This window comes from Ambystoma mexicanum, chromosome 3q (assembly GCF_040938575.1).
Source record: "Ambystoma mexicanum isolate Mex_15411 chromosome 3q, UKY_AmexF1_1, whole genome shotgun sequence".
NCBI lineage: Eukaryota > Metazoa > Chordata > Amphibia > Caudata > Ambystomatidae > Ambystoma > Ambystoma mexicanum.
The window spans coordinates 1,217,972,839-1,217,985,726 of record NC_090926.1 but is presented as its reverse complement, the minus strand read 5'-3'; the positions used below and the strand labels follow the sequence as shown (position 1 = coordinate 1,217,985,726).

Genomic DNA, 12,888 nt, shown 5'->3' with positions numbered 1-12,888 from the left:
GTCCATGTGTAACTTTCTTCTTTCCTGAATGGATACAGTAACACCATCAGTATTACTTTGGGGAACACGGTGGAGGAGTTCAGAGCTAGTAAAGTAACTCCTATACTTTCTGGAGGGGTCTTAACCTACTCAATGGTAAGTATGAACACAACTATTTTAGAGTGCACTAAGCAATTCAGGGAACGCAAAAGCCAATTAGTTTAAGAAAGACCCAAGGTATTTCCAGGTAATTCATTACCCTCTACGTAATAGCTAGTTATACCCAGTATACATTTCAGAATTGTATCATACAGTTTCTTTTTTTTTTATCATTTAAAGTTTATTAAAACCTGTTCAACACTGTATCAAAAGAAAGGAAAACCATAATCATACCTTTCTCTCATGTCTATGCCAAGGTAGATTTCCTATCCCAAATGATTTGATTAGTCTCAAATGTTCCACTGTTACAGTGCAATGTCGAAGGTGTACAGCTATTAGATACTTTCAACAATATCAAAAAAAACTAAAAAAATGTATATCCAATGTCAACCATAGTGAATGTTAAATGGTGAAGGTATTTGTACAGCGCACCGTCACCAACGGAATTGGTCCCCAGGCGCTCTGGCGGATCTGTAAATAAGGGGGTGACTTTCATGAGAGGGGAGATTGGTTAGTAGGGTGAAGAGGGAGTAGGATAGTGAGAGGAGTGGTGTTCTGTTGGCAGCTTCAACTCGGTGTACACCAGGTGCTGAGCTTTGGTGCGGGTATTGGATCAGTGTCAGTCCGTGTGTGCTGTTGCTCCGGCTTATGTGGTGTTGCAGTGTTGTGAAGCGTGTGCGGCTTGTTGTGCGAGAGATGGTTGTGTGAGTTTTTTGAGTGAGTTAAGTATGCAGAGTTTGAGCTTATATTAGTTAGTGGGTTACATGACCTTTAGCATGCTAGCATTCACAGTTTTGTCTAAGTGTGGCACTTGCCGGCCCCCACAATCTCATCCAGACGCGGCGCAGGCCAGCGCCCAGAACTCCACTCAGGCGTGGGCATGCCAACACCCACAGTCCCATCTAGATGCGGCGCAGGCCAGTGTCCAGAAATCCATCCAGGTGTGGGCATTCCAACACCCACAACCTAATCCGGACGCTACGCAGGCCGGTGCTCACAACTCCGTGGCACATGCCAACATTCAAGTTTCATCTAGGCGCGGGCATGCTATCCTTCAATCAATGCAATATAAAACAAGGAGATAAATACAGTTCACAGAGCATGTAATCACTAGCTCGCTAATTATATCAATGAGAGAAGGATTATATCTCCAAAAAACAATCTAGCTAAACTAGTGTGGGCTGTTTTTCTTCCACGTGTGGATCATTGCAATGCCTTGCTGGGTTGTGCCAGCAAGGAAGACATTTTTAGACTGCAAAAAATCCAAAATGCGGCTGTCCGCATTGTTTACAGTATGAAACGGCATGAAACGACTAATATCAGCTAGGATCCCTTTCAAACTACTGACCCTTTGCCGCAAGTGCATCTATGGTTCTGCACCCAGTTATCTAAAGGAAAAAGTCTCCATACACCAGCCTGCCAGAAATCTTCGATCAACCTCTGCTCAAATTTTGAAAGTGGCCAGGGTCAAGAGAGCACGGGAAACGGACTCTCCTATCCAGTGATTGTGGCATATGCACGGAATGACTTGCCCCAAGTACTTAGGGAAGAAACAAATCACTTAGTTTTCAGAAAATCCTTGAAAACGACCTTGTTTATAAACATCGGCCTTCCTCACTGTCCTCCTTTCTGCTTGTGAGCGAGCTCCTGGATGCCTTAGTGCTTTGGCGCTATATAAATGTTATAACATAACATGTGGCTTGTGATGAATGCTGGGATTATCGTGGTTATTCACAAAGGTTACTAGCGTGCCCAGTCTGCTAGAAATTGTGCCATTTCCCCTTTTAATGCCCCATTAATTTTAGACATCACTTCCACATACCAGACCAGAGTCCACCACATCTTGAGGAGGGACACCACTTCCCCAAAATTCCAGGGGTAGCGGAAGAGGCATCACATGAGCCTTGACCTTTGATGACCTCACAACCTTTCACCCCTTGACAAAACAGGACGTTGCATCACCTAGCATTGTTTCTAGGTACACTACGAAAACTATGGTTCCGATATCACTGTAAAATGAAATACATTTCATACAAGAATGGATCACCATATATATCAGTGTGCATAGGCCCATATTACCAAATTACTGAGAATGCAAGCAGACGTCCAAGGCCATAATGATGTGTTATTATATAGCACTTGCGCTTAAGTACTTCATATAGGACAAATATACATACAATATCACCCAACCTGTGTCGGTACTCATTTATCAACCTCAGCAGGATGAAAGGCTGTGTTGACCTGCCGGGAGTGGTATTCACTAAGCTATCTTACCAGCTATAGCTATCTGAAAACCTGCCACTCCAGAAACAAAGAGCCACATGCTGCTGGCCCCAGCCCGGGAGCCTCAATTTAAAAAAAAGAAAAGAAAAAATGTGTTAGGTTTTTTTAGGGGTAGCAAGGGAGACCACAGGGGTAGCAACGGAGACCCACATGCGACCCCTAAATGACGTCCCTGATTTTGAGAGTTCCAATGTTTTGCAATTACAAGGCGTGCTACTAGAAAGTAGGTAATCAGTTTAGAGCTTCTGGCATTCAACTTATAATCTGAGTTTCATCATTACCCAAGAGCAGAACTAAAGGGTCAATTTTAATTTCAAACCCACATATTTCCTTGATCTGTGCGGTCACTGCTTGCTAGAATGTTCGGATTTGTGAACACATCCACCACAGGTGGAAGAATCAGCCTGGGGATACTCCACACCTCCAACACCGAGGGGAGAGCTCAGGAGTCATCAAGTGTCACAGCTCTGGCGTGAGATACCAACAGCATAGTATCTTCTGGCGATCAAGGCTTTACATACTGAAACATCAATTCAGGCCTTTTGTCTGGAAAGATTACTACACACAGAGGACTGAAGCAGGGTTGCTCTTTGGCCCCTACTTTATTTAATCAGGTTATTTCAGACTTAATTTATGTTACAGGCTCGAATCTTTCCTTTCTTCCCAGAATTAATGGCAACCCGGTGGGATGGATGATGTATGCGGATGATTTTGTCATTCTTGACCAAGCGCCCATTGGGCTCCAGCGTAAACTGAACATTTTGCAGGATTAGGTGGAGGTCAGCGGGTTGAGGATAAACATAGCTAAATCTGAAATTCTGCTGTTGCAGCGTTTAAAGGGGAGAAAGCAAGGCTCTTTTCAATGGTTAATAGCAGTGGAAATTGTTAAACCAGTGGAAACAATAAGGTATTTAGGAATGGGCATAAATTCAAGTCTAAATGATGCCCCCTGGAAATGCTGAGTTAAAAGCAAAAGCCAAGAATTTGGCAGTTATATTACCAGGAATATAAGGCGTGGTAATACATAACAAATTTGGAAAATTCTCGTTAATTCCAGTCCTAATAATATATAAACAGAAAGTGATACCAATCCTGTTTTATGGTGGTGAAATGTTACTGTGCCCTTCATGGGAAATTTGGGCAAGCTTGGAGGGTATTTTTTGGGGAGGGAATTTACGTCTACCAAATTGCGTGCCAACCTCCGTCATAAGATACGAACTGCGGCTCCTTTCAATTTATGCTATGATATTCTAGAAATCTCCTTATACCGTAAACCTATTACAGATGAATTTGCAGTTTTACAGGAAAGCAAGGGGGATAATTACGATTGGGCACTGAAACAGTGGGTTGACCAGTGTTCAGAGATTTCAATCAAGCTGGATACAACAGAACACTTGTTAAAGACCGACCCAAACGCTAGGAGAAAAAAAAGGCTCTGGTGCAGAAACTGAAACTAGGAAAAAGGAGCATAAGCTCTTTGTGCATTTAAACAAGGAAATACCCCTGAATGTATTAGCAAAATATTTGGCTACATTTCCTAGTCTGTATCAGCGTGACTTATTCATGAGATACCAATTGAACGCGTTTTACACGAAGGACGTTTTAAAATCACGCAACCAGGGGGTCGGGAGGAGGTCACAAATGAAGACTGCAGATTGTGTAATAGCGTAACTGAGACACTGCAGCATTTAACTCTTTTCTGCCCAGCTCTGAGAAGCCTGAGAACGAATTACTTGAGGGAATCTATATCAGAGATGCCATCATTAAACGCAGAGTAATGGTGGGAGCTTTTATGGTGGAGGAGAAAATGTAAACTAATATTTGCTTTCACTAAATATTTGGATGACTAAAATCTATTATAAGCAACTTGGGAATTGATTAATTGTGTGGTGTGACAACAGGAAAATGAGTCTACGGTTCAATGAAATTGCTTGAATTTTAAACTTTATGTGTGAGGAATTTTGTGAAATGTATTCTTACTTGTGTTATTCTGTTTTTGATAGTAAAGGTTTGAAATAAACTAAACACCAATAAAATAAAAAAGAATTACCAAGTCCATGCAAAAGGATTTATCATAATTATGAAAATCTTACTTCACACTATGCGTCTTGATTTATTTATATTCACCGTCTGCAACACGCAGGGACTTGTATCCCTTGAGCTCCTATGTTGCAGTTCTTGGTCAGAGCATATTCTTGTGTCCTCTGTTGGAAACCCGAGTTTCCCTTTTCCCGCTACTTCTCTGTGTTCGGGTTTCTCCTGCTGTCCTACTTCCACTGTTACTTCGTTTACTACTACTCCAATTAACATCAACAACACCATTTAGTCCCTCTTCACGTTTTCTAAACCAACATTTATGCCTCATAGAATAGCACTAGGGTGGTCCTAGCTCACCCCCCCTTCCTCTTCTCAGTACTTTGAGTCATTACTGAGTCTGATTTAGCCAGCTCAACTGACTTTAGTGTCATGAGTGTTACCGTGGTGAAATACATGTACCCATATGGTATTTGAGAACTGGATTCTAGCGTTTCTCTAGGAACCTTTCTTGGTTTTGGTATGGGAGGGATATTTCTATTGTAGCTGATGGTGATGAGACCCTCTGCCTTGTCACAACACATACTGGTCCTGTGGTGCCCCAAGATCCTTGCTAACCAACTTAGGTGCCAGTGACCCTGGTTAACCTTGGTGCACACTAGTGCCTGTACTGGAAGGGTCACTCGGGAACCAAGTCCCCTAGGACACTGCAAGAACCCTTTTGCAAAGTTACTCCTCTTGAACCCACATACCTGGACAGCAGATGGATATGTTTTTTCACTAATGTACTGTGTTACACTGTACCTTTAAACCATCCGAAACCTTAAAGCTTCACTCCTAAGAATTTAGCTTTGACTGCTCTGCCACAATTACCACAAGGAGAGTCGGGTTGAATTTTGCAGGATGCTATGAAGTCTTTTACTCTATAGTGGTCGTGCAGCGGTGTGAGCTTGTCTGACAAGCCAGGGGCTCCTCTCTTTATAGTAAGTAGCAGACCAGGCCTGAATCCGCTTCCGCAGCTGACTTTTTCAGATACCTAGCTATTTTGAAGACTGAATGACCATCTTTTTTTTTAGCCAGCTAGTAGGCAAAGACCACAGAAATACTTTTCGTTGGTCCTCGTTAGGGGGGTTGGTGGCATCCAACCAAGGATTTACCCTGATGCCCATACTGACACTCATGATGCTAGATGGTGCATCCATATGATGCAGTCACACTGCCATTAAAAGGTGGTATGTTTACCCTTATTCACATTGGCCATTCTCATGCCTGTAGGAGGTAGTCTTCAAACTGCCTCTTTGGCCAAGATGGCACAACGGCTGCATTTGCCTGATGACAATCTATTCCGATAGACCTTTACAATTGAATCAAGGCTCCTTGTCTGGAGTGGCATGGCAGAATTTGTTACATTTTAGGGCTCAGTACACCATTGTGCTGGGCATGAGATGAGACTTGGAATATTCAGTCTAGCATGGGTCAGTGCATTGTCCCATATGTCTGGTTCACTACCTGGATTGAGTGTGGCGTTTCTCAAACTGTGATGGCGACCTGCATCAAATATATTTGAAGCAGGATGCATGCAAGACAAATGATGGACCAGGTCAAGTACACAGAGACAGGCAATATTGAGCAAATGCACGAAGCCCTTCCCACATCATTCTTTTGTCCAAATTGGGGTGGGAAAATCTTGCTTTTGTTGAAGTTACATGATAATCTTCTATAGCTGCAGGGTCTTAGCCTGTATTGGGGCCGCTTGATGTAGGAGTGGCACAGTTCCAGACAGTCACTGTGACAAGATATATATAATGGAGCAGAATGTAGCTGAAATAGTGGGGCAGGAGCTGTCAAGCGTACTGCAACTATATACTGAGATGCATTGAAGGAATGTGTCCCTTATCCCCAAGAGGAGCCTCTTGTGAGGCTATGGAGGTGAGCCCGCTCCGTGACACCCTCCCAAGGGGTCGAGGCAAGTGGGACCTCACCGGTAGAGACGTCCCCTTAGGGGACAAACACTCCCGTTCCCGTGAATAACATCCTGTAGTTGTATACACTATTGCATGCATGACAGGCTCTACACTATCAGAATATTGTAAAGACAAAAACTGGGACGAAGAAACTCCACAGAGATGCCATTATCTTTTAAGAAAGCAGCATGTTTCTTTTAATCAAAACTTGCAACTCACTGAGACCAGGACGTTAATTAAGGGACCCTGTGTGGAGAGCAGGGAGAGACAGGATGCACACATGGCCTAGAGCGGGCCCTGCACTGTGTAAGATTTGGAGACGACGGAGTACACATCAGAGAGGAGAACCGAAAGTTTGAAACTTGCTTGAGGCAAGAGATTGCAACTCTGAATCCATGGCACAACTCTTGCATGAGGGACCAACCAGGCACAAACCCAGTACTAGAGGCTGAGATGCAAAAGTCTTGGCGCAGCCCTGACACGACAGAGCTTCCGGCAGGAGTCAGATAGGAGAAACTGAGACGCCAAAAAGCAAGAGCACGAGAAGAGAAACTGGAGCAGCAGAGCCGACATGCAACCCCAGCAATGGCAAAGCAGACAAAGTGAACATGGTCGAGGCTTGAGTAAAGGTCGTTAAAGAACAAGGCTCCCGAAGACGTTCCCCTTCGTAAGAAAAGGTAACACAGAGAAAGGGAGACCTAAGAGATTATTATATCGTGCAGATTCCTCGTCCAACTAGAAATAATGTGAGACTTCTCGTTGAACCAGCTGAACATGTATTGTTGTTACAAATGGAAATATGGACAAAATAAACTTTCAAGTTATCAGTCTTTTTATTGCTGTTTTCCTGATAATGCTTTTGGGCATTTCAAAGTATTAAAACAAGAAATAACAATATCCTGGCAGAAGGGAAGACCCATAAGATATTTCACATCCGACGAAAAGGTTTTCAAAAGGAATGCACTTTGTGAATCGGAAAATATAATGGAGAGCCAGCTAAATGAGCAATTAGGACAAAGGAAGTTGTGTTCAAATTCACCCAGAGAAAGGCCACCTGAATAATACTATCCTTCTAGGATACGCCGGAATAGCAACAAAGAATATATATCTTGGAAAAGACACCCAAAAGGGGACCCCGAGGCAAAGGGACAAATTCAGTACGTAATGGAAGAGTTATAGAGACTAACAAAAGAAGTCACAAGAGACAAAGAATTTCATATTGCTAAACAGATCTACAGATTGGTATTAAAATACCCTCAAGGAGAAGGGAGTCATTCTCCGGATATAGGTTAGTTCTTGTAGTGGTAAGGTCAGTTGGGATAGTTTTTGGATGGCAGACTATTTCCTTTTGCACATTCATGACTGACAGACGAGCACCTTAGTTAGAAATATAGGCAGGGAGCACCCATAGAGATTATCCTTTACTTTAATAAATATTTGTGAATCATGCCCTCGCAGAGTCCGTATCCTCCTCCTCCTCCTCCTCCTGACTCGCCACAATACTCGGTTAATGCGATTACTACTGTGATACTAATGTCATGAACAATGAGAATGAGCCTTTGATCCCCAACACTGGTATGAGCTGGGGGCTAGTGGAAACCCAGGATCCCACCGTTGAATGGTTCCACTGGGTGACTTGGTTGGGACTTCCTTCTTAAACTTCTTAGATCCCTCAGAGTGGGCACTTCTTCCCTAGTGTTCTCTAAATGGGCATGTACTTTGGGGTCCGGCAAAGTCCTTGAGTTCATGTGTTAAACCCAAGCTTGGGCTAGTTCTTGAGGTCAACCAAGCCTTGTAGGGCTCTGCAGGAGTGACTGTGGGTAAGGGGGAAAACAAGCAAGGTGTGTTTTGTCCTTAGAGTTGGATCTGGTGCTCAACAGACCTGGTCTCTGGGAGCATTTCTCAGTCTTTCCGAATTAGCTTTCTGGGAACGGAACAGATTTCTCACCGGAGGCATTGACGGATGACTTTCGTTTCCTGGAAATAAATCCCTGGGTGTCTCTTGTGCGAGAAATGTGGAGGAGCGACTGAAACCAATGTCATTGCAGAGTGTGCAGTTTAGCCAGGGCTGTTTGGGCCTCAGGCAGAGGAGAAGCTTTCTGGTCAAATTCCGAAATCTGCAAATGATGGGGGTTGGGGGTTGGGGGGAATTAGAGACAGATCTTTGAGAAACATGTGGCAATTGGTCTTAAGCTGGGAACGACTTGTCTGACGGAATGTGCTGGGATTATCAATAGCACAAACCTAATTGTGAAGCAGCAAAGCACTGTACTACAATGGGATACCGTAATAAGGATCAATAAGGAGCATAAAATGAGGATGAGGACCACATTTTAAGGGGACACTTGAAAGGCCATGTGGAGAGGAGAGAAAGGCGACACTCTCCTCTTTGGTTGGGAGTAAAAACATCAACATTTACTAATTTATTTTACCTCAAATAGGCAGATGGTGATTGGGGTAATGTATATAGGAAGGAGCAGGCTGTGGGGAGTCTGCCCCCACATGTTGCAATACAAATGTGTTTTTACCCACAATGGAATACATGTAATGTTCTAACATAGAACCATAAAGCAGAACTTGTCTTAATTTTGTTAGTGATTCATGGATGTGCTACCATTGAAGTTATATTACTGCATGTTACACTCGATCTGAGTTGCATATCAAAGATGCCTCCTTTGATATTTTTTTTTTCTGCTGTAAGAGAGGAAGGTTAGTTTCTTTTCGCTAACCCCCAAAAGACCCCAAAGTTGGGAAGTTAAGCCTCCTGGATCCAGTGCATAAAGCAATGGGTGCTCTGGTATTACTAAAAATGGAAACTAGCTTGACTGGGCTACGTGGGTGGGTGTAACAGTGAAGTATTAACGCTTTGACAGGTAGGCAAAAAGGGAGCAGTGTCAATATGACACTTTCAGGGGTCCTGGTGAGGGGAAGGGACAGAGGTGCTGCACATGCACACCTAGCTCCCAGTGCATATATAAGGTTCTAGGGGCAAAGGATTCTCTGCTCTCCTGCAGCGGGACATCTTGCAGGTCTTGAGGGGAGTGGTCTGCATGTTTCCATAGTGGAGATAACTGAAAATGAGTTGGACTGAGGGTCAAGTGGGGCTGATGTGAGGGTGACCCAGTTAGGTTAGAGTTGTATTGCACAGTGCTTATGCTAACCGTAAGCACTTCAAACAAGTTGAGGCAGTTTTAAAGTTTGGTGCATAAATAAGACCTCTTAATTGTTTTATGTTATGCTCGTAACATGAATTCAGAGTACAGTAAATTAATCTCCATGGGCAAAGAAGGGAGGCGGTTTTGTTGTAGGTGGGTGCTATGGAGAGGGCGGGGTATTCTAGATTCAGATTATGCAGGGAAAGTGAGGTGGGGAGGCGGGTGTATGTATGGTGGTGTCATGGCATGTTAGATAGTGCTCGACGTGTACGAAAAGAAGTAGTGGAACTATGTTCCCTGCTGCTCTGTCCCTGCTCCCCACAAACCCCATTGCCACCCCCACCTCCCACACGCATTCCAAACACTCAAACAAACACACCTCCTATTTAAAGGAGTGTTCAGTGCACTGAAGTGCAAGTTTCAACTTCTTCCTTCACTTTTATTTTAAAACGAAACCATTCCGGAACGGTTTATTTTTTAAATAAAAGTATAGGAACAGTGTAAACATTTTTTTGTATAAAGTAGAGGATCGGCGCTGCTAAGGGCTCCCGCCCCCTTCGACCACCGATGTTAGAGGAGTTGTTAGTACAGCATGTATGCAGTGCTTTGGGCACTATTCTAAAAGGGAAGTAGAGTGGGGGTAAGAAGGCTACTGAATAGGAAACGGGGTCTGTTCTTTTGCATCCGCATGACTGGTGGGACACTGGCATATCCGTGGAGCTTTGTAAATGTTTAGTGCAGACCTGTATGCTCTAAAACCTGGGAAACGTCGTTCAGCCAGACCCGCTGAGGCTGCAGTGGGATGTTCCACTGTAGGCTTGACCGTGTTAGTCCTCCATCTATCCCAGCAACCCATTCATTGTTTCTTTCCTGTTTTCCTGTAGGTACATGCTGATGCCAGCCTGGTCTTCCCTCTCCTCGTAGCCGAGACGTTTGCTCGAAGGATTGGTGATTTTTCCTGTGAGAAGAAAGAGGACTGAGTGCTGTCACCTCCGCTGGGCGTAGCTGCCAGGGACTTACCACAGGGAACTGTAGACAGCCCAGCACCTGTGGTTGAGAGGTCACCCCGGCTCCCCCGCTATCCTCATCGACTACCTCCAGCCTAACAGCGCCACATGGACTAGAAGAAATCCAGGCAATAAGCAGTTCTCTAGTTCACATGTCTTTCTGTGTAACACCCCCTACCAGCTAAATGTAAACATCGGGGATCCTCGGAACTCTTTAGTGTGCACAGAGTTGCAATTGGATTTGGACAATCCTCCTTTTCTCATCTGCATGCACTTGTGGTGCAAAAAGCCTTTGTTCCTTGTCCATGAATATTGGTAAAATAGAAGGCCTTTGTTCTGCTCATGCATGTGCTATTGAAGCAGAAGCTCCTAATTCATGTGCATGCAGGCAACGGCACCACACAAGGCCTACATTACTTCCCTGCACCCACTAAAGAAGTGGGAAGTGGGAGGCCTTTGTAATTTGCGTGCATGTACCAGTGAAGCAAGATGCATTCGTCTTACATGCACTTCTGAGGCAGAAGCCTTTTGCGCCTTTTCTACGTGCACTATGAAAGAAGGCCTTTGTTCTCGCTATATGCACTAAGGAAGCGGAAGGCATTTCTAAATAGTCTCCGTGCACTGAGGAAGTAGAAGGCAATTGTTCTTCACGCCCATGCACTGAAGAAGCAGAGGGCCTTTGTTTCTTGCTAGCATGCAGGGATGAAACCGAAACCTTTTGTTAACTGCTGCCAGTCAGCTAGGGCCAGAGGTCCCAACCACTTATCGGTTCTGCCTATGGTGTCCTCTGCTATAGCGGCAAGGTTTCGCTTTGCTTTCTGCATTAGGAAGTGTGACCCCGTTGCTTTGAAAGAACCCAGACTTTTCCACGGTGCAATAGTTGTGCTAAAAACAAATCCTTCCAAATGTTTCTTTTTAATATGGTTGTTTTGTTCTTGGGAAAACACTAAAAGGAATCGTAACCTAGGTGACAGAGAATGGAGTGGCGTAGCCCTTTGCACCCTCCGATAACCATGCAAAGGGGTTCTTCTGCCAGATGGAGTACCTTATAAATAGACTAATGTAGGCACCCTGACAAGGGGGGGGACTGCCCCGTTTTGTGTTGGCCTTGAGGTTATTTTTATTTGAGGGGGGGTTATAGCGTGCAATCCAGACGTTCAGGGATGTAAACATGCTCAGGTTTGTCTGGAGGTCTTGTCTCCCAGATGGAAACTGAAACATCTATTCCACGAGTCCTAGAAAGAGTAACTACTTCCAAAATGGATGAGCTTCCTAACCCACCAGCTTAAGAAACAACGGAGGTCGGCATGTGACAGAGCAGTTGGTATATGCCCTGTTGGTGGCCGTGGCTGACTGTCTATACCGCTCCGATGGCCGGTGCCAGACTTCTACAGGTAGTTGGGCTCTCAAGAAGCAGTCTCTCCCTGCCTCATTGATGGCTCACTTTACTGCATGCACCCTTGGACCGCATGTGTTTGCTGCCACACTGATTGCGGATTTGATATGTGCTTGAATATACAGCAGCCTTGAGACTGTGCACCAGGCAGGCATGGTCACCTTGCATCTGAGTGCCAGTTGTCGCCATGTGCTTGATGCTGTCCCACATGCAGAGCACGGGTTTCCTGTGCCCATGTGTGAGAAGGCCACCTAGTCCTATTTTTCTCTTTTGGATTCTGGGTCTTTTTCCTTTCCCATTTGAGAAATGGGAAAACTGCAAGTCCCAGAATTGCACGCAAAACAGAATTAGATGGCCCTCTCCATTAGCACAGGAAACCTGCGAGATCTGCAAATGATCTTCCCTGAGGGGTTGGTCCGCCTCGATGGCGAGCTTCTTAGCACCAAACCCCCGAGACCCCCCCCCCCCCACCCGGCCGCTTTATTGCTGATGCATGTTACAGCGTGGATTCTCTGTCTGGAGGATGACCTTGGGCCATGTGGTTATTTACTCTCGGCCACCATATATGTTCATGTGTTTCTTTGCTGTTGCTGCTTTGTCCCCTATCCTTCCCCTTGTGATGGCGAGTTAAGAATTTTAGGGAAGACTCAATTAGCTGAACACTGTCAACCCAGTAGAAGGAAGAGGCAGTCGCCTACCTAAACTTCTTTAACCTTTCAAGAGGTGCTAATCTGACCATGGCGCTCACCCATATTTGCTTAAATGCAGAGGGTGTGGAAGGCCTGCTTGAATTGCAACCCTACATGCGGCAGGATATGGGCTGCAACTATGTGGTCAAAGTTTTGGGTATTTTAATATTTGTTAATCGTGGAGGTCTATGAAGGGTGCCCAAGTGACACATCCTTGGCTGA

At 44.7% G+C, this 12,888-nt stretch overlaps 1 protein-coding gene across 2 annotated transcripts in view; it reads left to right on the top strand.

Moving 5' to 3' along the window:
- DHPS (deoxyhypusine synthase) overlaps positions 1-10,857 on the top strand; it is a 155,515-nt gene extending 144,658 nt beyond the window's left edge. For both annotated transcript variants that reach the window (XM_069604108.1, XM_069604109.1), the window contains exon 10: positions 10,459-10,857. In XM_069604108.1, coding sequence (XP_069460209.1) covers positions 10,459-10,554 — 96 coding nt within the window. In that variant the 3' untranslated portion in view covers positions 10,555-10,857. The remainder of the gene's footprint in view (positions 1-10,458) is intronic.
- The last annotated feature ends 2,031 nt before the right edge of the window (positions 10,858-12,888 follow it).